The sequence below is a fragment of the Metopolophium dirhodum genome, chromosome 1 (assembly GCF_019925205.1).
Source record: "Metopolophium dirhodum isolate CAU chromosome 1, ASM1992520v1, whole genome shotgun sequence".
Classification (NCBI taxonomy): Eukaryota; Metazoa; Arthropoda; class Insecta; order Hemiptera; family Aphididae; genus Metopolophium; species Metopolophium dirhodum.
The window spans coordinates 20,058,285-20,083,232 of NC_083560.1; the positions used below are offsets into that span (position 1 = coordinate 20,058,285).

At 27.6% G+C, this 24,948-nt stretch overlaps 3 protein-coding genes across 3 annotated transcripts; 2 read left to right on the forward strand and 1 right to left on the reverse strand.

The window, feature by feature from the left end:
* Positions 1-745: 745 nt before the first annotated feature.
* Positions 746-6,174, forward strand: LOC132933763 (mitochondrial import receptor subunit TOM40 homolog 2-like). The gene is given in 5 exon segments (XM_061000043.1): positions 746-769; positions 1,006-1,239; positions 1,314-1,533; positions 1,536-1,688; positions 6,053-6,174. Coding segments are annotated over 5 exon segments (753 nt in total).
* A 1,217-nt stretch (positions 6,175-7,391) lies between these two features.
* On the forward strand, positions 7,392-9,718 carry LOC132933802 (cilia- and flagella-associated protein 20-like). Its single transcript, XM_061000080.1, has 3 exons — positions 7,392-7,478; positions 8,768-8,959; positions 9,353-9,718. Exons 1-3 carry the CDS (start codon positions 7,392-7,394, stop codon positions 9,716-9,718), a joined length of 645 nt encoding a protein of 214 aa, XP_060856063.1.
* Positions 9,719-15,095: 5,377 nt separating this feature from the next.
* LOC132937192 (mitochondrial import receptor subunit TOM40 homolog 2-like) lies at positions 15,096-17,425 on the reverse strand. The gene is made up of 5 exons (XM_061004015.1): positions 17,233-17,425; positions 16,900-17,162; positions 16,589-16,826; positions 16,332-16,514; positions 15,096-15,235 (listed from the first exon to the last, which is right to left on the reverse strand). The coding sequence occupies exons 1-5, from the start codon at positions 17,378-17,380 to the stop codon at positions 15,096-15,098; spliced, it is 972 nt and encodes a 323-aa protein (XP_060859998.1). The 5' UTR covers positions 17,381-17,425.
* Between the last annotated feature and the right edge of the window lie 7,523 nt (positions 17,426-24,948).

The window sequence follows — 24,948 nt, forward strand, 5'->3', positions numbered from 1 at the left end:
GTTTTAATTTATAAGTCTATAACCTTAAAACGTTTAATATTCAGTATTGAATATTGATATTTGATCATTCCATTCTTTTATATTTCCTATGCGGCTGGCATCTGTAAAGTTTAACAATTTTTACTGTAAATAAGTTAATACTGTGCTTTCAATTAGTATATAACTTTTAATTAGTTTTTATACATGGTATTAAAGTATTTCTGCATTATTCAAACTACATCAAAAAATTAAATACTAACAAGACATCTCATTATGGGTTATATTGCTTGGCATCATGTCATTATAACTAGTGCTTGGTATCACATTATGGAGTATAGTGCTTGGCAAATATATGTGGCTCAATTCATATACTGAAGCTAATGCAGCTTAAAAACAATTAAACCTTAATTTTAATATCAACTGAAAAAAATTTAAATTAAATTAAATGTATCTAAATAAAATAACAAAAACAAAAAACTAATTTCATAAATAAGTAGTTCTTAATATTTTAGAAAAAAATATGTTGAACTAATACCTAATTTTAATTTCAAACTTAAAAATAACCTAAAATTAGTCTTTGGAAATTTAAAGTGTTTTGAATATGCATGAAGTAGTGTGTAGATCTAAGCGGTATATTCTACCGTTGACTAACATAACTCATCAATTAGTTAATATTCAAATAAGTAGTGTAGATGTAGGTATTATATTTGAATGCCATTTATATGCCAAATTTTGTGTTTATTTGTGGTTTGTCAACTTCTGAAAAATGCATAAATGGCATCAAAAAGTTGTAATTTTGTTTACATTTACCAGATATAATTTTAAAATAATTTTATGTCTTAGAGGTATAAATTATTATTTTATCAATAATAATACAATATATTAGATGATATAACAAATGGGAATAAAAAAATATTCCAAAATTTAATGTTGTATTAATTAACCGACTAAAAGTCCAACTCCCATTCTTAATTGATGTTTGGCAGGACAAAAGTTAGTACTCAATGTAAATGTAAATGGCATTAGGACATTAATAAAGGACTGAGCAATCATTTTTTCATTAGCCACAGTCTACTCATAGGAGCAACCAGTCAAACATCAAAATTCAGATTTGGATCTACATTTGTTGGTTCAAATCAAGTTGGGTCTGGAGATTTCAGTCCTCTTTTGTTAGACAGTGACATTGATCCCCGTGGAAATATTTCTACAAATGTTAATGTACAACCCTGGGATAATGTAAAAATCAAACTTCAAACTCAGGTAATAATTATAAAATTATAATCCATTGTTTAAAAAAAAAAATAGATGTATTTAAATAGCGTTGTTCATAATAGTTTCAAGAGTTCAAAACAAATGGAGTTCAAACAACTGTTGAATATAAAGCAGACAAATATACAGCTACTCTGTGCTTAGTCATTCCTGATTTCTTCAATTATACGGGAATTTATATATCTCAGTATTTATATGCTTTGAAAAACAAAACATCAGTGGGTGCTGAAGTCATTCACCAACGTAGTCCACAAATTCCAAATGAACATATAACAGTATTCAATGTCAGAGTTTAATGGGGTTGTAATTCTAGTATCATTTCAAAGCTAGTGAGCAACTTCAGTTTGGTGTAGATCTTGAAGATAGTCTTTTACAACGAGATATTAATGCAACTTTTGCATATCAAGCACAAATTCCTAAATCAGATATCAACATAAAAAGTATAAAAAAAATGCCTATTAAATTATATAATTTTTTTAATATAAATATTATGTTCTTTGGCTGGGTATAGATATTTTTATTTTCTAACCAAATTGGCGTAACACTTTGTTTATCACTATAGAAACGAAAAAAATTTAAATGTACCTACCTAATTTCCACTTTGTATATAATATTTATTGTAATTTACAATTAATGGCTACTTATTAATACATATTTATGATTCATACAATTTCTTCAATTTGGAGATTTTCAATTTAATAACATTATTAATCAACTGAATGGCAATAAAATATTTCAATTTTTTTGAGGTCGGTATCATAGTATATCTAAAAAAATATTCAATCATGTTAAACTAAATGCTAATAAATTGTAGGCAGGTTGACATTTTAACATCAGCTCAATATGGAGAAATTCTAACTGCAGTAATAGGTTTGAACTTTGCATAAATGTAAATATTGTTTAAAAATAATTAAAATTAATTCATATTAGTTTTCATCCATTGTATTACCATGTTTAAAATCATAAAAAAGTCATACCCCATTGTACCCCAGTGTGGGTGTAGAATGTAGCAAATTATTATTTTTGGTATAGTTATTTATTTGATTTAGAGAAAGTAAAGCTACAAGGTCCCATGTGGCAGTTTAATAATGAAAAAAATATTGAATAATTTTATCATCAAAGGGAATTGTTATTTATGTTTTCAAGCGTTGATTTTTAATAATTTTTTAACCTCTACATTAAATAGAATCTGTACTATTGGGTTTGAACATTTAGTTCCTCGTTCTACCTCCTGGGTTGTCCTACATAATATGTGAATATTTTAAAAGAGGTAAAACGTTAAAACATTATTTTATACATTAATTATAAATATCAAATGTATCCTATTAAATATTAATAATTGTAGAAAGATATCTATTTACCAATATATAACTTAACCTATGGTCAATGAGCTAAGATATTATCTATAAATAATTCAGCAAATGTCAAATTTAATACTATTTAGACAAAATATTTTAGTGATTTTTATTTACTTAACTTAAGAAGCTAAGCAACACTTAGTTTAATAATTACATTTTTACTTTTATTAGTGATTTGTTTTTTTATAATAAATAATCAGGCACATCCTAATTAAATAACACATTCCTATTTTTTTTAAAAAAATTGTTATATTTTAAATAGTATTAGTTTGGAATATATTTTGTAATAACAATTTGTGAAATATGTTATGAACATTGAACAGTGTATACTGTTTAATTTAAATATACCACTATATTCTTATTTTGAGTTTATTATTCTACACAAAACATAAAATTGACATTCATAATTCAAAAAAGGAAGAAAGACGAAAGTAGTAACTATTCTAGTGTATAGCGGATGTATGGTGTACCACATATTATGCGGTGTACCACATATTATGTTAAATTGTACATATTTGGAATCCATATAAAATATAACTTATTAAGAGGATGTCAGCGCACTATTTGTTTTCTCTCTCTCTGACCCACACGCAACATAGACAAAATTCATTTATGTAAAATCATTTTTTCTATTTTTTTAAGTAATTCAGCCATTACAAAAGAGATGGAGAATAACATTTTTGAGGAAATGTCTCATTGATTTCTCTAAATATTGACTCAAAACAATTTAAACATCATTTAAATGTCAATATTTTTTTGTTTATTTTGAAAGTCAAATATCAATAAAATATAATATTGATAAGTCATTCCATCAAAAATATTATTCTCTATCTTTTTTGTAATGTATAATTTTACCCTAAGATTACTTAAAACATAGAAAAAATTATTCCGTATTAATATGTTTTGTCTATGCTGCGCGTGGGTCTTGGAGAGAAAACAAATAGTGTGCTGACATCCTCTTAAGTTGGAAATAAGTATGAACTGCGCAGGTAGTTATTATTAAAATCAAAAAAAAATGTATTGTACTTTTACTAATTTTGAAAAATTTAACTATTACAGAATACAGATTATAATACTATATTGGTATTATATTGTTTACCAAAGAGTTAGGGAGGAACTAGAACTTTTATTTGATGTTGAAGCAATGAATCATCTAATTTATGAACAGATAATGAATATCATATTTTAGCGTCTGTTGTTAACACAAATGATAGTGTAGACTGTAGAGCATATTACTGAAGTACTGTAATTTGTGGGTGAATAGAAAAATTTTAGCTGTTATCTCTCTGGATCTAAAATATGCACAACACTTCCAAGTAGATTTAAATTTGGGTCTTACTAAGTACAATAGGATAACAATTTTTTATGATTATCTATGTACAAAAATTATTTATATAAAACATTTTAAGTGCAATTTTTATACCCACCTGCAGGTGTGGGTGAAAAGAAATCATTATTCCACTCCAGGGCCATAGCAAGAACCAGTAGCGCCCCTGGCAGGAAACCAAATTTGCGCCTCCCCCCTCATCCAATTTTTTTTTCAACTACCATGCTCATTATTTTTAATAAAACACTGTTGATTGTAGTACAAGTATATATTTATTTTATTATTTAAATATTTTTTTATTATTGTAAAAATTGCTTTATTATGTATTATTATTAAACAATAATAACAGACTAAAAAAAAATCTTTTTATTTAAAAAAAATAATTCAGGACCATCTATATCATTTTCATACTTAACCTTATGGCTTTTTGTGCATCGATCAAAAAAAGTTTTTTGTAGTTATCACACATCGTTTATGACAACCAATATAACAAAATTGTAATACATTTTTGGAGGTAAAATAATTTGTGTTCTTATCAATTTTTTTTTCAACAATTATTTTTGGATGTAAAATGTTATAAATTAATTTGATTCTTCAATACTTAACCTATTTATTACATCTACAACCAAGCCCGGATTAAGAGGGGCAGGGGTACCATGGCTCCCGGACCTCGATAGTTAGAATTTATTTAGGGACCTCTGATTTGTCCATTACTTTTTTCGTTATAGAATATAATATAATACTCCATAAATCACCTAAAAAAAATTGATGATTATTTAGATAGGAAAAAAGCTTGTAAATTATAATTTATAAATCAAGTGATACATTATTCATTATTTATTGCTATATACATAATATCTATATATTATATTTATTATAACAGGTACTTAATATTAAATAATATTCGCAACAAAATCAATTTAAAGAAAATTAGTTGGAATTATAATACCTATGATATAATGCTGAAAGCAATTACAACTATTGTTCTTGTGTGCCTACCTTTAAAATTATGATTGTATTGTTTTACCATAAAGATTTTTGCCTGCCGATTTTTTCCCAATTACCATCAAACATAAAACCAGAGAAGAATATATTTAAGTATATTATTAAAATAAATAGTGATAAAATTATTGTTAATTAAAGTACAAGTCTTGTAAATTATACCATAGAATATAGATCAATAGTTGAATAATATGTTAATAAAAATAGATTTATATTTAGTTAATTTATAATCATTTTTTTTTAGTGGTAGCTTATCCGTTGTACAAATTCAAACATATCTAAATTTCCATTTAAATACTTGGATATTATCTTCAACTATGGTTTTTTGTTTTTTATTCTTATAATTTTCTTTCTCGACGCTATTTATTTTTATGTATGATTGAAGTTGAATAATTTTTAAAACTTCATACAAAACAAAAATGTTTGGATGTGGTGAGTAAAAATATTTCCCAAATGCTGAGTGAAACGACTCACAGGCATTTGTCGTTCTTTTGCCTGATTTGTTACACGATGCCCAAAGATACGGTGGGAAAGTTGCATCTTTACCAATATATGTATCAACAAGGTAATCACAAAACGTATCAATTCGTTAGTCTATTGGTTTAATGCTCATAAAATCAACCGCGAAGCAACTGCCGACGTTTTCAGGTTTAAGTAGTGGTAGGCCGAATATCCACTTTAACCATTTTCCAATATCACTTGAATGATTTTTATATTCTGAAGATAAGCCTAAATTTTGGATTTTTCTCCACCATAATTGAGAGGGATGAAATCGGCAACCACGTAATATTATATTCGGCCAAACCGTAAGAACAGCCTTATGTATGCTTTGCTCAAAATTTACAATGCAAATTTTTGGTTGAAAATGTACAGACAATTTCGATTTATATACCTCAATTAAACTATTAAATGCTTATTCATAAATTTTAGTTTCTTTATTTGGCAAAAGAAAAAAAAACTAATGGAATATAATGACCGTTTTTAACTGTACGGATTGTGAATAATTGATAAAAATATTTGGGACGGTAAGAAAATGTCCCGTCCATAAATATTTTTTCTTGACTACAGAGAAATTTTAAATTAGCTATTGTTAAAAATGCCGTTATTTTGTTTTCAGAATCGTTTATTAATAAAAATTCTTCGTCTTTATTCGTAAGTGTTGGAATGCTAAGTAAAGCTTCTTGGGTTTCTCTCAAATTTGTGGGCAATGTTGGAGTATTTTTTCATCTAGCTCTATAGAAATTGTGTCTTATTTTTGAAATATCGTCGGAAGTAAGTTAAGTTAGTTTATTTTGTTTTTAATTTTATAATATTTCACTATTTCAGTCTATTTCATTTTCATGTCAAAAAATATGTATCGTACATTGTTTAAAGTTAAAAATGTATATCATTCGAATCCAACTTATATGGAAATACTGTATGAAGTATTAACACTATATCCTATAATTTAGTTTTGGGTTGGAAAAAAATTAAGTACGCCAGCGTTGTATAAACAAATTATTTTTTTTTTAACTTAATAAGAAGTTAACAAAAAGTGTGTATTAACTTTTAACTTAACTGAGTTAACCTATAGTTAAATTAACTTTTAACTTTCAACTTTTTGTTATTGGTGCATATTAACTTAACTTAACTACGTTAAAAAAATCATTAACTTGCTCAGTCTTGACTATTTCCATTATAAATTTAAGCACGAGCCACGACAACTAAACGAACGACTATACGAACGCGTGTACTGCACATTACTATGGATTTACCTATAACCTAACACGGTATTTGTCCACATTTTGTAATTTGTTTTATTTTCAAGTAATAAAATAATATAATTCAAACTTACCTATGATATAAATATACGATATAGATATATTAGATTAAAACACGTAAAAACTGATTTGTAGTTATAATAGAAAGAGTATTATAGACGTTTATATATATTTAAGAACTGATCAGCGTAATTGACGTACACCATTTATTACATTGGAATATCGATCGGCGCACTTGATGTATACCTTTTTCCTATCCTATAATGTTTCTTTCTTTACCTGCGATTTTCGGTGCAATTGATATATGCTCATGTTTGAACTGATTAAGTAGTGTTACCTACGGATGCCCACTAAAAAATCTGACCAAAACACACGTGTTTAAACTTATAGTACCTAACTTACAGTACAAACCACCCAATGGCCTAAGTTTCCGCGGGTTAATTAATAAAAAAAAAATTAAAAAAATATAGGTACTATTTTGTGTTGTGCCTTACATACATTTATATATGCGTACTATAGCAACGAGCGTATAATAACAAGGCGTTTTATCTTTTATTTATGTTTATAAAGATTAGTCGGCAGTCTCCGTTTAAGTGCCATACAAGTCTGAGGACCAATAATTGCATAATAAACAACAATTGTATCTGTTTTGAATACCTACCGAGATTATAACCATCCGACTATCCACCAGGAATAATGTTTCAGACGAAATTCCAAGAGCCGTTAATCAGCGTGTACTATAGCATCGGCAGCCGTCCGCTGGATAACTGGGCCGTTAATCAGGTGAGTATACTCAAACGGATCCGTCCGATAAAACCGATATACCTAACTCAAAATTGGAACGATTTAATATTTTAGTCCCATAATAATAGTTGTACAAAGATATAAAATATATGTCATGTTGGATCTATTATGTATAATAATAACTGTACCATGTTTACAAATTATAAATATTGATGGATTAATATCAGTTACTACGATTTTCTAATTGTTATAGCCGACATATTTTCCATTCCCTTAATAATCATTAATAAAATAAAATAAAATGTAACACGGCGCTATGCCTAGGCAAAATGGGTACTTAGATGCGTGTTCGGCCTATTTTATGTAGACAATTATAATTTGTATCTCCACGCTATACTCTTTCAGAAGTACAACATATCTCAAGAATTTGATAACATGATCATTATAAAATAAGTATATTTCAAAATTCCAAAATCAGAATTTGAATAACTGTGTTACATTGATGAAAAAAAGAGGTGAGCACTGCGTATGCTCTTTGAATCATCCTGTATAAATTATATAGATATATAATATGTTTAGGTACTCTTATCATATTGAAATTAATTCGATTCACATACAATTAACAGATTACCATCGTTATTATTAGGGTTTGGGACTAGTTTTACTAAAAATGATCAAAATATGCAGATAAAATATGCTTAACAATATGCAGGTACATTTTTATATAATTTTCGTAAAACTCATAAAACATATTAGAATTTAGGATATAAAAAACTAAAAAATAAGTAGATAGGTACATAAATGGTACCTAATAAAAATAATTTATAATTTATAATTTATTTAATCTGATAAAATATACTGATTAATATGGACACTATTGCATGTTTTCGGCATTTTGAAACTATCGTGAAATAAAACAAATATTTTTTTTAAACACTGGAAAATATATACTGACATCTTTTGGGTTAAAAAATAACGAATAACGTGATATGCCATTAACCTTGATAAACGGACACGTATCTACTGACTTTTATTAATTTGTACCTACAATCTAGTATCTAGATGCCAAATAGTTTTACCACAGTTTTGTCACAAAGGGATTCATAAAATCTTACCTACCTATACTTAATTATATAAATATATACTTAATAAATTATTATACAGGTAGTTATACAATTGTATATAGTTCATAATGCCAAGTAGGTACTGAGAAATACGATGTTCCCATGGTTAAAAAAGTTAAAAATCGTGTAAATCAAATAAACTAATACAATTTAACCTGGTTTAATAAAATATTAAGAACGCTTGTCGCACCTGTGTCTTTTCAGTTCAAAGAAGGAGAAATGCAACATGTCCAAGACGATCTGCTAAAGTCCAAGGTGCTCCAGTTACAGTCGCCAAACGTGAACGCATGTTGTATAACATGTCCGATGAACCCCAAAAGTTCGCTCAGTGTTCGGCTGCCGTTCGTCACGTTATTGGTGAAAAACCTCGAACGATTTTTTACGTTCGAAATTACGGTACATCAATATTTTGTGGGGAATAGCATCTCACACGAACATTTTACTAACAAAAATAAATAATATTCCACAACTAATATAAGATCTGTGTCCCTCATACAGATCAATAATTATTATAATATTATCTGAATACCCATAAAGTTTCCATTTATCAATCCTTTAAAAGGAAAAAATTATATTTAAAAAAAGCAAAATTAATTTAAAAACAATTCTAAACAACAAGCGCCAGTGTGAAAAAAATATTTAAAATTTAAAAATTGTTCAAAACGTATTGATTCTAAACTGTGAAATTGTATAATTAAAAAAAATACAACGTTTAACTGACAGAAATATACTTTTTCCTCTGTTTCATCCAACGGCCGTCCCCTCCACCATTGTTGTATGTGAATACAGATTTTGGACAGCGAAAACATTCGCCGGCGTGTGCGCGTGAGCAATTACCATACGATCAAAAAGCTGAGCACGTTCATAGTCACGATGCCGTTTTGCATGAATGAGGGTTGGAACCAACTGAACTTGAATTTGGCTGCGATCACAAGTGACTCTTTTAAGACGACTTACGTGGAGACGGTACGAGTCCAGGTTCACGCCAACTGTCGATTGAGGAGAATATACTTTAGTGACCAGCAGTACAAGGACGATCAGCTGCCGAACTCGTATAGGTTGCACGGGTCCAAGGATGTGCGAGAGAAACCGAAGAGCTTGCTGAGAAAAAATTCGGCGGTCGTCGACAAATATTCGGCGGGCGACAAATTGTAGAGAGCAGATCATAGAGTATAGATACGAATAAACGGCAGACTGATTGGAACACTTTTTTTCTGTGTAATATCTGCAATGATGGATGCATGCATTTCGTCGATATTATTGTAATGTTGCAAACCAACAAGCGTAATTTTATTAAAATATTATGATACTTTCATAATATCCTACAATGTAATATACGTAACGTGTAGGTACTGGTATACTTCACGAAAGACATATTTTAAATACAAAATATGTTGTTCTATAATCTTGAATGAGAAAGCGGGTACCTAGTTCTTAAGTTATAAGACTTTGTGTGCTGATGATAACAAGTTTATGTTAATAGGTTAGGTTACGTTGATATGGATGCTTAGACGACTTTGTCGTATACCTATTTCTCGATGGTGCACAAAATAATAGATAAAAATTCACACTGTTGAATAACTTTATTAAACATAAACAAACACACAAAATACGAGTCTCTATGGATCGCTTACAAACATACGGGCCTCGCTCGAAGACCCCCACACTGTTTTGCTACCACAGTGCTTACGTTCTTAAATATTATTTTACAAAATGCTGCCTCAGCTCATTTGCTTTTTTGGCCTATTATTACGAATATGAAAATGTCTACTATTATAAGATATTATTATTTAATTAGTTGGCACATACTACAATTTGAAAAAGTTATAAATTACTATTGATTTAACAATATAAATTATTTGTATAAATTATCCAAGTATAATAAATACTACCTACTACTAATATTACATAATATATTTTTTATGCTTATAAAACCATATTTAAGGATTATGAATAAATAAATAACTAGGTAATACTTAGTATAAACCAGTGGTATTCAAACTTTTTTATCCCACGGCTTCTTTGTGTGTTCACAATTTTTTTCTACAGCTCCAAAATTATTATGATAAAATTGAAACAATACCTACGGATTTTATATTAAAGCCAATATCGATGATAATTACAGTAGTAGATAGACTTAAGTATTAGAAATAAAACTTCAAATAGCCAAGTAATGTGTTTCATTATCGTTTCCATAAACGCTTTAATGATTATAAATAATATTTATATTAATATTTAAGTATACTTAACTTACATTAATTCTGGTTTCCGGTTCTTTGCGCGGCTCCCTTTACCAACTTTCGTGACGCCCATAGGAACCACGTCGCATAGAACCTACAGAATAGAATTTTAATTAAGATACATCAAAATGTTCAAGAAAATCATCCACTAAATAATTTGCAATAAATAAAAAGATTCTCAAGTGAAAAATAGAATATTATAACGTCACTGGACATTCCTAAAGTAGTAAAAAAAATATCAGATATTTAAAAACATTGTCTTTAAGTAGCTATATTTAAAAATTCTAAAAATCAGATATGATTAAATGTAATTACTATTAAAAGGGAAAATGGGGGTGGGCATACTTAAAAAAAACGGTAGCATAAGTGGTAGGTGTGCATGAATCGCTGCCATTTTATAAAATAGCACATAAATTCCACAACAACAATTTTTTTTTTGGAACGTCTGTATCTTGATTGGTTTTCCTGGTATTATGGCTCTCTTGTTAACCGTAGCAACTTCGACCCTTTGGGGATCCTCAGAAAAATGAGATTTAGAATCCTGTTTAAACCATCGCAAGAATAGTCACTGCTAATTGCTAGGCGAAACATCTTGCTGCCGATATCCTCATTCTCTAACAACTTCGGTATGCGAAAAAGAGAGTAAGAGAACAATTAATCAACCATATCATAATAGTATTATATAAAGAAGATCATATTAGAAGTAAGCACGCGTATTTGGATTCAAATAGACTAATTCTGTTGTCAGCTCAACATAGCATAAAATTGTCGTTTATACGTTATAAGTACACATATTATAATTAGTCATTTCTAAATTATGTCATTATATAAATTATCGTAGTTATTATGCGTCTAATAACATTATTAAAAAAAAAAAATTTAATATTCTTAAATGCAGTACCTAGTGTATAACTTTAGTGATTGGCAAATAAATTTACCATGGATGCAATTTATGAATTTTATTGTAAATTACAGCAATAATCAAAAATCCGGGTAAGTGGGTGTCGCTCTGCTGTACAGTGAGAGACTGTTTGTCAGCCTAGGATATTTTATATTATTTGTATATTTTTATTATTGATATGGTAGCCGGTGAGTTGGATTAATATTATTTCTATAATCATATTTAAATAATTTTGTATAATAATTTACATGAGAAATTTCTAGTACCTACGAAAAATATTTTTAAATTACAACAAAATAACTAAAATCTTTATTCTTGGTAACTTAATATGTACTTTCGTCCAAATTTTAACATTAAATAAATATAAAAATTTTGTGTTTTTATAATTGTATATTCTTTGATTACAGAATAACCTATTTATGTGGAAGCTTGTTTTAAATTTTCAATCCTTAGCCAAATTTAAATTTGATAAATGTTGTCGAAAACAAAACTTTAAAAAAAAACACACATCATTGTATGATCAATACATTCATCGCTCCACTTACAATCTAAAATTAAACTTCTTATGGGCCATGGCATACCTACATAGTATAATAAAAGGTAGAATCAAAGATAGCGTCAAAGATACCGTCCACTGTAACAATTATGTTTTTAAAATCTGTATATATCCTCACACAACTAATTGAAAAGCCTATATTGACATTTGAAAATACATATTCTGCAAGTGTTTTCTGTAGATCTGTAGACAATATAATATAATAGGTACCTGGTGGCTGGTGGCTGGTGGCTGGTACCTTCATCAACCCCATTCGTAACACCGAAATCCATTCGATTACGATACAGCCACCTATACTATTGAAAAATTTAATTTACCTACCTACTTTGTGTGTTTTATTGTTTGTAAAAACCCATTTAGGCAGTAGGCAGTAAAACCTATTAACTTAAGTTGAGCTCTGGTTGTTTAGATACATTTGAGATCCTTAATATGGTAATAAATGCAGTAATGGTTATGAGCGCTAATACATGTCCAATATACCACCACTTTGGGAGCGTTACCTACATTATTTGTCTAAAATATTAGTTAGGCAATACAATTGGCGAAAGATTGATAAACAAAATTTCAAAAAAAAATTCATATTGTGCGTTATTGACACATTATTTTGTGAGAGCACGTCACTATTTATTTTGCACTTTTGCACACTAATGACCTCTTACTGTCCATACAATTACCTACACGTCCCGAACGCAATTAAAAAATTACCAATATTAAGATGACGTTACACAGACATTAATTGTTGTCTCCGTCTTACAAGTGCGTCACATACCAAATTTTATGCTCAGCAAATCACGTTTAGCTACGTTAGTAAATGTTTAAAAATTAGAGTGAGACTGTTGGAACTTTCAGGCATATTTTTGGTATTGTACCATAATTTAGTATTGTATCAATATTAAATGTAAATAGGGCTCACGCCCGTAATGTATGTTAAAAATAAAATAAAAATAAAAATAAAATAAATAATCCCAGTATTGATATGTGGACACCAGTCGCAAAAATGTGTGTACATCGCAGTTGTGCTGGTGTAGGAATTTTAGACGGTATACTGTATGCTGTGGGTGCTAAAAATGGATCAAACATTCTGAGTAGTGTTGAAGCATACACACCAAGTACAGGAGTCTGAACTACTATTTCAGATATACATTTGCCTCGAAAAAATGCAGGTAACTTCTCGTAGATTAACTCTAAACTATTTTATGAAACATTTTTTTCTTTAATATATTGAATTCAATTTAAGTTTTCAATATAGGAGTCACATTAGATGGTTTATTGTATGCCGTCGGTGGAGCAAACTAAACTTCTATTTTGGATTCTGTAGAATGGTACAACCCATACACCAATACACCTAGACCATGGTCACAGGGACAATGACTAATAAACGGATTTTACCAGGAGTAGTAGCTATTAATAGGCCACAACATTATACAACTTATTAGCATTCATGAATTCTTTTTTTAGTACAATATATAAATTTGTTAATTTACTGTATTATTTTAACTTACACTATGATTAGCATATACGATACATGCATTTTTTTTTTTTTAATATTTATTGTATGTATTTTTTTTAAATTTTATAACTTTTGAATGTTTTGTTAAACGATTTTTGTATATATTTGTCAATATATTAACTATTTGCAGATAATTGTCTATCTAATAATGTATAATATGTTTAATTTTTATAGCTCAAGATAGGACATTTAAATTAAGATTTTTCATAAATAGTTAATAATGTAAGCCTAAACACAATTTTCTTTAAAAATATTCAAAGGTATTCAAATGGAGAATAACGATTTAAGTTATCTTGTGTTAATTTAAAGATAATATTGGTGGACACTTGGAATGATTAAAGTATATAATAAATTATACACACAATGCAATTTTCAAATGAAATGTCTTTGACAATATCGTCAATAATGATCAGAATCGTTTTTGTATACAATAATTTTATATTACTAAATTTAAATTAGATTAGTTAACACATTCACTGCAATGTCCCATTTATCAACTCACTACTGTACAGCAGAGTGGAACCCACTTGCCCACCTCTTTTCATTTAATTATGAATTTATAAATATACTATGAATAATATAGTACTATGTACTAGATAGTTCTAAAATAATTTTAAAATACATGTAGGTACTCAAAATTATTTAAATAGGTAGGTAGGTACAAACATTCCACTTATCATTAGATCATCTTTTATTGGATAAAAAATCCAATAACATAAAATATATTATAGGTGTACCTACTAACCCTATTTAATATTCATAATAGTTAAATGACTTGTATATACCAAATTAAGATAAATAATAAGTTTAATATATTATTGAGGTTCTAATAAGTATCTAAATAAAATAACAAAAACAAAAAACTAAATTCATAAATAAGTAGTTCTTAATATTTTAGAAAAAAATATGTTGAACTAATACCTAATTTTAATTTCAAACTTAAAAATAACCTAAAATTAGTCTTTGGAAATTTAAAGTGTTTTGAATATGCATGGAGTAGTGTGTAGATCTAAGCGGTATATTCTACCGTTGACTAACATAACTCATCAATTAGTTAATATTCAAATAAGTAGTGTAGATGTAGGTATTATATTTGAATGCCATTTATATGCCAAATTTTGTGTTTATTTGTGGTTTGTCAACTTCTGAAAAATGCATAAATGGCATCAAAAAGTTGTAATTTTGTTTACATTTACCAGATATAATTTTAAAATAATTTTATGTCTTAGAGGTATAAATTATTATTTTATCAATAATAATACAATATATTAGATGATATAACAAATGGGAATAAAAAAATATTCCAAAATTTAATGTTGTATTAATTAACCGACTAAAAGTCCAACTCCCATTCTTAATTGATGTTTGGCAGGACAAAAGTTAGTACTCAATGTAAATGTAAATGGCATTAGGTGTAACCGTTTTTCCAGTGTCGTGCTCACATTCCACTTTCTATCTATACTACCTAAAAACAAAAAAAAGGTAAACAATGAATACAAATTTCAATTTAGCATATTAAGTTGATTAACTATTATTATATTCACGTTATACCTAAAGTTTATAATAAAAATAAAGTTAATTATTAAGGTTACCAAAATAACAAATAACATTTGTCTAATTAATTCAGTAATAATAAAAAAGGTATTACATATTTCTTCACCTATATTTTCGTTTAATATATTATTTATTTTTGTCAAAGTATTAACTATAAATTTCACTTTTATAAAATTGGATTAGGTATATTTTAACATATAAAATATAATTTTTAGTTTTGATTTTTAATACTTTATAAAGTGAGTTATAAAAATGTCTAAAAAATTAATCTTTTAAAATATTCACATATTATGTAGGACAACCCAGGAGGTAGAATGAGGAACTAAATGTTCAAACCCAATAGTACAGATTCTATTTAATGTAGAGCTTAAAAAATTATTAAAAATCAATGCTTGAAAATATAAATAACAATTCCTTTTGATGATAAAATTATTCAATATTTTTTCATTATTAAACTGCCACATAAAGGGGGACCTTGTAGCTTTACTTTCTCTAAATCAAATAAATAACTATACCAATAATAATAATTTATGAAAACAACATAATTGAAACTCATGGTACGAGTCAAACGTATTTATTTACCAAGAAATATAATTGAAATTAAACAATTTTTTTATACATAAGAGATCACATATATTCAGAATTATACAAGAAAGACAATATGTCAAAAGTATGTTATCTGATAAATAGGATTATATCTAATTGTATGTGTAATTTCACTTAAATGCGAAAAAAAAAAATCAAAGACTGTTGTAAAAATGGACAAGAAACAGGAATCTAAAATACTATCCAATTCAAAAAAAATGTATGAATCATAAATATGTATTAATAAGTATCCATTAATTGCTTATTATAATATATATATAAAGTGAGAAATAGGTAAGTACATTTTACATTTTCTTCATTTCTGTAAATTCTGTTAGAAAATAAAAATATCTACATCCAGCCCAATAACATAATATTTATGTTAAAAATATTATATAATTTATTGTTTTTTTTTTATTTACCTTTAATTTTGATATCTGATTTAGGAATTTGTGTTTGATATGCAAAAGTTGCATTGATATCTCGTTGTAAAAAACTACCTTCAATATGTACACCAAACTGAAGTTGCTTACTAGCTTTGAAATGATAGCAACATTGCAACCATGTTACACTCATTGTAGTACTGATTGTGGTAGCATCGTTATCTAAAATAAAAATAAGTTTCAGTTGATGAATTTCTTGGTTTAGTTTACGAAAAGAAATTATTTTTATTATTTACATATATATCTTCCCAAGACATTAAATACTGTTATATGCCCGTTTGGAATTTGTGGACTACGTTGGTGAATGACTTCAGCACCTACTGATGTTTTGTTATTCAAAGCATATAAATACTGAGATATATAAATTCCCGTATAATTGAATAAATCTGGATTGACTAAGCGCAGGGTAGCTGTATACCTGTTTGTTTTATATTCAGCAGTTGTCTGAACTCCTTTTGTTTTGAAATCTTGAAACTATTGTGATCAACACAACATAAATATACATATATTTTTTAAAAAAATGGATTATAATTAGATAATTAATAACCTGAGTGTTAAGTTTGAGTTTTAGATTATCCCATGGTTGTACATTAACATTTGTAGAAATATTTCCACGGTGATCAAAGTCATCCCTCAAAAGATGACTGAAATTTCCAGACCCAACCTGATTGGTACCTCCAAATAAAGATCCAAATTTAACTGATATTTGACTGGTTGCTCCTATGAGTAGACTGTGGCTATCGAGAAAATGATTGCTCAGTCCTTTATTAATGACAAGTTGGATGCCCTCAAAGGTCATAGGAAATAGTTCTGCGACGAAAATAGATCAATTATTAAATAACAACTAAGAAAAATTCACAATAAATGACCCAAAACGAACCTTTACATTTATTGTGTATTTCACCTACCGATCCGGGGTTTTTGATGCGATTTTCGGAATTCAGCTTTTGCGGTGTTCTGGGTGTCGGAATTGGTGTCAAATTAGGTGGCATCGGTGGTAAATTGGATGAAGCTTGTACGTTACCCATAACGTTGTTGTTTTTACAAAGAATTCAATTTAAAATTGAGACCTAATTGTTTCCACGTCGTTTTAAAAAGTAATGAAATTTACCAACAGGCGACAGTTGTTGATAACTTGATAATCAAAATCGATCTACCAAGGTCACTGATACGGTTCGTGAAGGAGAAATTCTTAAGCAATAGTGGGAACGTGACACTTTTATTTTTTTTTTAGTTTTATATCTAGCGAGAGCACTGTAAATAAATTCAAGTTTCGTCTAAATTTATAATTTAACAAGATAACTATAATATAAATTATTTATTAATTTTTTTACTTTTCAACTGGTATAGCCATCCAGTCAATTTTCCAAAAACCCAATTATTATGGACATAAATGAATATACCCTTCCTGGTCACTATTATAATGAGACAATATCATACAGCATACGAAATATTTTACGAAAAATACAAACTATATACACATATTACACAAACAAATATATGAAATTTTTGTATGATATATAACATTAATCCGTGAATATAACATAATTATGAACAATTTGAAAAATGTGCAATTATAATTCCTAATAATTTAAATAACATGGAGGTACATAATATATTATATGAAGCCATATGATGTAATATTAACCAATACAATACACATAAACATGTATGCAATATTTATATAAAAAATGTATTAATTCTAAGCTAATCAATGGGCCGCCGTAATTCTATCGGAGTTTTAAACGCCGCCCGGTGTCGAACTGTCTACCGTAACCTTAATTATCTTAACGCCTAGATGGTTCTCAACCTTTTTTGGTTCACGGCACAATACTATACATCACAAGTTTTCGCAGCAGCCTCACGCAATTGACAACAACAACAGCTTTGGCAACAATGCGAGCAAGAAAAACAGCTTGCAGAAATTCAGGAGGATAGAACACTACGACTAAAAAATAATGAATTACCACTAATTGGATTTTGGATGCATGCAAACACAGAATATCCTATAATAGCAGAAGTAATCAACATTTTGTTACACTTTTCAACAACTTACTAATGCGAGTTAGGCTTTTCGGCACTAACAAATATAAAAAACATAAAACGGGAGAGGCTTCTTCAAGAAATGCGTGTGTGCTTGTCTTCAATTCGACCATGTATCGAACTTTTGTGTCTGAAACGACAAGCTCAAGTTTCTCACTAATAATTTAAAATATTTTCTCTTTATGATATAATATTCCTTTGCTTAAATAATTAAAATATAATTCTTGTGCTCGAGCTTTTACCGAGGTGAACGATACCAAGTCAACAACTAAGGCCACAGGGATTTACGCTCTCACAGGCGTGTGAAGGTAAGTTACGATTTTATTGTAGATGAAATATTGTATGTGTTTAAATATCGCATTAAATCTTAGATGGTATAAAGAGATTTTTTTTTATGAATTTCTAACAGAAAATAGTTTTTGTAAATGTTCGTGATTTTTACGAGTTCTGTCAAAATTCTAAATTCAGACGCTCATAAAAAATAATTGTGAATTTACGGTCAACTTTTTTTTTAATAACACTAACAAAACTGTATAAGAAACCTTGTGTTAAATTTTCAAGATTTTCTTCAAAGTAAAAATAATGCATCGACAATAATTTAAAAATATTGATTTTGCGTAAATGCATTTTGTCTAAATTGCGTGTGAGTAAGAGAGAGAAAACAAAAAGTGCGCTGACATCCTCTTAATTAAAAAGTCATATTTTATATGGATACCAAAAATGTATATTTCAGTTTAACATAATATGTGGTACACCATACATCTACTGTATACCAGAACAGTTACCACTTTCGTCTTTCTTCCTTTCTTGAATAACAAATGTCAATTTTATGTTTTGTGTAGGACAACGGCTTAAAACAAGAATATAGTGGTATATTTATATAAAAAAATATTTTAAGCTATGATACCAATATATATATAAATTTAAAAAATAATGCCTAAACAAACAACTTATTTAGATAAGTAAAAAAATTAATAATAATAAAAATAATTACAAAGGTACATTATATTATAAATTATATGTATTTTTCAGTGTGGCCTCATAATAAATTTAAATGAATTGAAGTTTTTTTACAGTTTGGACTACAGACAGAAAAGAAAAAAGAATTAAAAACATAATTTGGAAAAGATTTTGATACACTTATACAATTAAAAACAAATTAACTTATATTTTATTTATAATAAGTTAATTTACTTTATTGCTGGCAATTTGGAATTTATTTGAATTGCTTATTATTTTACTATTAGTATGGTCATAAAATAGAGTTGCATTACATTTTTGTCTCTTTTTTTCAAGCATTTAAAGTACTATATTTGAATTCTTTTTATATGCTATATTTTGTGTTTATTTGTTTGTTAACTTCCGTCAAATCCATAAATGGCATGAAAAAGTTGTAATTTTGATTACATCTATCAGATATTGTTTTAGAATAATTATATAATTTAGGTTTAATTTAATCAATAATAATACAATTAATTAAATCATTCATTGGAAATGAAAAAAGGTCCATAATTTAATGTTGTATAAATTAACCAAGTAAAAGTCCAAATCCCATTCTTAATTGATGTTTGACAGGAGAAAACATAGTACTCAATGTAAATGTAAATGGCATTGGGTGTAAACGTTTTTCCAGTGTCGTGCTTACATTCCACTTTCTATCTATACTACCTAAAAACAAAAAAAAGGTAAACAATGAATACAAATTTCAATTTAAATAATAGAAAGGAATTAACATATTTCTTCACCTATAAATATTTTCATTTAATATAATATTTATTTTTATCAAAGTATTAACTATAATTTTCCCTTTTATGAAATTGGATTAGGTATATTTTAACATATAAAATATAATTTTTAGTTTTGTTTTTTAATAAGTTATTAAGTGAGTTACAACATTTTATAAAAAAAATACATAATGCTTATTGCTTAGCTATTTTATAAACTATTATTTTTGCATTTAATATAATAAACAAGAGTAGACCATATATACTGTCCAGAGACAATATGCTATGGCCCAACAAAAGTTGGTTCTTCTGCATATCCCCACATGACTCCCTGCCACAGTGGAACCGCCCTCAACGGCTGGGAGTCAAGTTGGGGTGTACAGAGTCAGTATATTCTCTTGCTGAATAGAGTATAATGACTTTCTACCACTGCTTACAACCGCAAACACTAAGCTGGTTACAATAATAAAACAAAAACAGTTCAGTACCTATTGTCATTATGTGTAGAGTCCTGAATTATAAACATTTTCATATTTACACTGTGTGTATTCACGACTAGTATAGGTTTTGAATTCCGAGTGATTCAAATCAAACTGATTTCATTGACCAAATTGTATTTTGAATATTGTTTGAAGGGTTAAGGCAGAATTTTGTGAAAATAGTAAAAGTGGGAAGCTAGATAGTAACTACATTGTTCATATACCAACATAATATTATGATATAATACATTATTTACTAATAGAGGGTAATATTCTACCGGTGGCATCGAACTCAATTTTTCAATATTTTAATCTCATACTTTATAATTCTTCAAAAAAGTTATAATCAAGTCTTCAAAAAACAATTTTAAGTGTTTTTTTTATAAATTAAAGTATACCATTTTTGAAATAAAAAATCAAATTATTGACATTCATAGAAAAAAAAACTAAAAAAAATGAAACAGAAAATGTAATAAAAACAAATCAAGTTGTTTTAAAAATAATATCGTGTATTAAAAATACTAATATAAACAACCAGTGAAAATGTCATGTTTCTACAGTCATTTGTTTTAGAGTTACTACAAAAACAAAAATCGATTTTGTCGAACCATTCCCGTTCTTTCTTAGTTTCGATTTTGATTTTCCATGAGTTTTTAAAAACCATTAAGAATTTTAATCTCTCCAAGCACCAACTAGATTCAATTTCCCATCAAACAAAATACCTACTGTTGAAAAAAATCGAAGTAGTACTGCCCCAAACGGTGATGACAGACGCAACAATTTAAATTTAAAAACATCATTGAAAATCAATACATTCATCGCTCCACTTAGAATCTAAAAATTCGATATCAAACTACCTTTTAGATTCTGAGTGAATCGATAAATGTATTGATTTTACAATAATGTGTAATTTTTTTTTTATTTTTTGTATCCGTCATCATCTTTTAGGACAGTAAAAGTGCTTGGATTTTCTTCAACAGTAACTTTTCTGATACTAAAGTAAATTTAGTTGGTACTTTGGGGGGTCAAAAGTAAAAATTTCTCAGTAATTTTCAAACGCGACATGAAAAACAAAAGAAAAATTAAGGAAAAACGGGAATTTTTACGCAAAATCTGTTTTCGAGAAAATCGATTTTGGTTTTTGGTGCAACTCTAAAACTAATGACCGTAGGTACATAAAATCTTGACTGAATGTTTATATTAGCATTTTCTATAGACCATAACATTTTCCAAATATTTTGACTTATTTTGAGCTGTTTGCGGACATTTTCAGTTTTCATTTTTTTTAGTTTTTTTTCCTATTTAACACAAATTCTTGAAGTTTTAAAAACTCAGACTTTTTTCATTTCAATTACCATACTTACACGATTAAAAATCATCAAGATCAAGATCATCAAAATGTTGAATGCATTAAGCTTTCAAAGTATGTTAAATTTAAGTTAAATATTTAACTAACATAATATAAAAATATATATAATTAATCTATTTCACAATTATCAAGGATCAAATGATCATTGCTAAGAGACATACCCAATACATGCCTAAAGCAGCAACAACTTGTAAAGCTGAATTGATATACAATGATGAACAATCTGTGAACAAAATTATAGAATGTAAGTTGGAAGCAAACACAATTAGATATATGAACCATAACAATAAAATAATAATTTTGTTTTTAGAAATTCAAGGAATGGGAGATATTATTTCATCAACAATTGTTAGTTTATCAGAATTTAAAATCACAGTTGACTAAAATAAAGTTATCCAAACTCTTAAAAATGATGTAAGAATTTAAAATATTACAACAATAATTTTTTTTGAAAATCTCACATTCTATTACTAATTATTAATCTGATAGTTACCTTTATCATTTTACCTTTGAGCTTGTACTGATTCTTAACATTAAACAATATCAACTATGCTTTTTTTTTAACTTTTCTGGGATAAATTACTGTAGGTATCTAAGGCATTATGTTTGGTATAAAAATGCTGGTCTCGATGTTCATTACAATAAACCTACTTATAATTTACAAAAAATAGCTAAAAGACTATAAAATTCATAAATTCTATGTTCTATATATTATATTAGAGTATTCTATATTTGTGCAGCCACTTCAAGTCATTGATGAAAAATGATCTCGATAACTCGCAATCTAACGAGTTCTTTCCCGATTAAGGCTACCCATATTTTTAAAAATATCACAAAAATAAACATGATAAATTAATCAACCAAATTAACCGAGATAACCCGGGAGCACACAAAATTATAAAGGTTTTAAAGTACATTGTATAGGAACATATTTTATGACTGAAAATATTTTTTTAAATGTATAAATTGATGTATAAATCATAAATAATTTTACTCACGTAACTTTTAATTTCTAAGCGGAGCGATGAATGTATTGATTATACAATGTGTGTATTTTAATTTTTTATTAATTTTTTTAATTTTATGTCTGTCACCCCAGTTTGGGGCAGTATAACTGCTTCGATTTTCTTCAATAATATCTCGTTCGGTGGGAAAACGAATCTAGTTGGTGCATTTGGTCAAATTTTAAAATTCTCAATAGTTTTCGTAAGCGACGTGAAAAACAAAATAAAAATTAAGGAAAAACGGGAATTTTTACGAAAAATCTGTTTTTGAGAAAATCGATTTCGTTTTTGGTGTAACTTTAAAACAAATTAACGTATATTCATGAAATTTTCACTTGTTGTTTATATTAGCATTTTCTATACTCGATAAAATTTTCAAAATTTTGATTTGTTTTGAACTGTTTAGGGACATTATTAGTTTTTTTCCTATGAATATCAATTAAACTTTATTTGTTGAGTAAAAAAGCTTGAATATTTAAGAGTAGGCTCCAAATATATTGTTTCAAAGACAGATTAAAAATATATAATTTTGAATTTATAGTCACATTTTTTTTATAATCTTTTAACGTTCAAATATTGACAAAATACGTAAAAATCACGAAAATTAACAAATTATTTTGTGTTGAAAATGTATATAAATGTTTCTTTTTAAATCTAAGATTTGAAATTTAATACAAGATTTCTCATAAGTTTGTCTACCTTTATCACAAAAAAAATATCTACAAGCAAATCAAATTCAATTAGTATGAGCGTTTAAAGTTCATATTTTTACAGTATTGGATTTTCACTCGATTTCTCATGTAGCGATTTTGTAATTTTGTTGTAATTAAAAAACGATTTGGTTGATCCATTATTGTCTGGATAAACTATTGGCAGTGTGGTGTGGGAAGCAATGTCCAATAGTTTGTCGGTCTATAGGCTACAGTATTAAGAAAGAAACGACATTTTCATCGCATAAAAATAAGAAATTTAGCAGTAAAATATCGTATTGGAACTACAAAAAAAGTTATTGAAATTTGAAATGCACAAAAAATAATGGATTTTGAAACAATAATCAACTCTTAAGAGGATTCCATGTACCGACCGTTTTAAGGAGTTCAATATAGGCAATTATCTACGTGTGTGTGCATGCGAGTAGTATAAATGTGTGCCTAGTAAATGATTATTAGTATGAGTGACTGTGTTATTTACACAAGGAACCTATTCACATTGTTCACGGTAGGTATTGTTTGACATAAATTAGAAACAGATAGAAACATTATGTGAACTAAAGTATTATGATAACTATACGTCTATACCTAATATTATAAATTATAATATACGAATATTAGGCCGGCGCAAAGGCAGTGCGACCAATGCATCTGAACAGGGCCCCGCGGAAATAAAGCTCACTTCAGAAAAGCATTTTTGAATAAATATTATAATTTTGAAAAGATAACATTTTTTTAAACTACAGTTAAAATAATAGTTCTGTGACATCCGTACAGTAACAAGTACATGTACATAATAAGTTGTTTCGTTACTAGAGTACAAATACACATTACCAAGATTTTGCTGTAACTTTGTTAATATATACAGATTTATTTCCAAATAACATATTAAAAATATCACTCATCTGTGGTTTATTAGAAAAATATTCAACAATTGTAAGCTGAATACTTATAACTTAACTAGTTGTTTTACAGTGTTTGGCAAGTTCCTTATTAAAAGGAATTTGTTCCATTCCTTGTTACTTAAAAAAAAAGAATTCTTTCTTTTGGAAAATGAACGAGTTCCTTTTTTAGTTCCAAATAAAATATTAATTCTTATTTAATCACTTATCTTTTTTTTTCATATGCATACTTCTTTAATTTTTAATTATAATATATATCTACAAGTATAGGCAGGTACATATTTTATGATTCTATTTTGAGATTTTCTTCAAAATTAAATTGTTGGCTAACGTATGCCGATTGTCTTAACGTTGATACTCGATAA

Bases quoted from the DNA above. Each gene is read 5' to 3' on its own strand.
- LOC132933802 (XM_061000080.1), top strand. From the start codon at position 7,392: ATGTTTCAGACGAAATTCCAAGAGCCGTTAATCAGCGTGTACTATAGC. The intron at 7,479-8,767 runs GTGAGTATACTC...GTGTCTTTTCAG, and splicing joins ATAACTGGGCCGTTAATCAG to TTCAAAGAAGGAGAAATGCA. The intron at 8,960-9,352 runs GTACATCAATAT...ATGTGAATACAG, and splicing joins TTTTTACGTTCGAAATTACG to ATTTTGGACAGCGAAAACAT.
- LOC132937192 (XM_061004015.1), bottom strand. From the start codon at position 17,380: ATGGGTAACGTACAAGCTTCATCCAATTTACCACCGATGCCACCTAAT. The intron at 16,827-16,899 runs GTTATTAATTAT...TGATCACAATAG, and splicing joins AACTCAAACTTAACACTCAG to TTTCAAGATTTCAAAACAAA. The intron at 16,515-16,588 runs GTAAATAATAAA...TTTTTATTTTAG, and splicing joins TGTCTTGGGAAGATATATAT to ATAACGATGCTACCACAATC.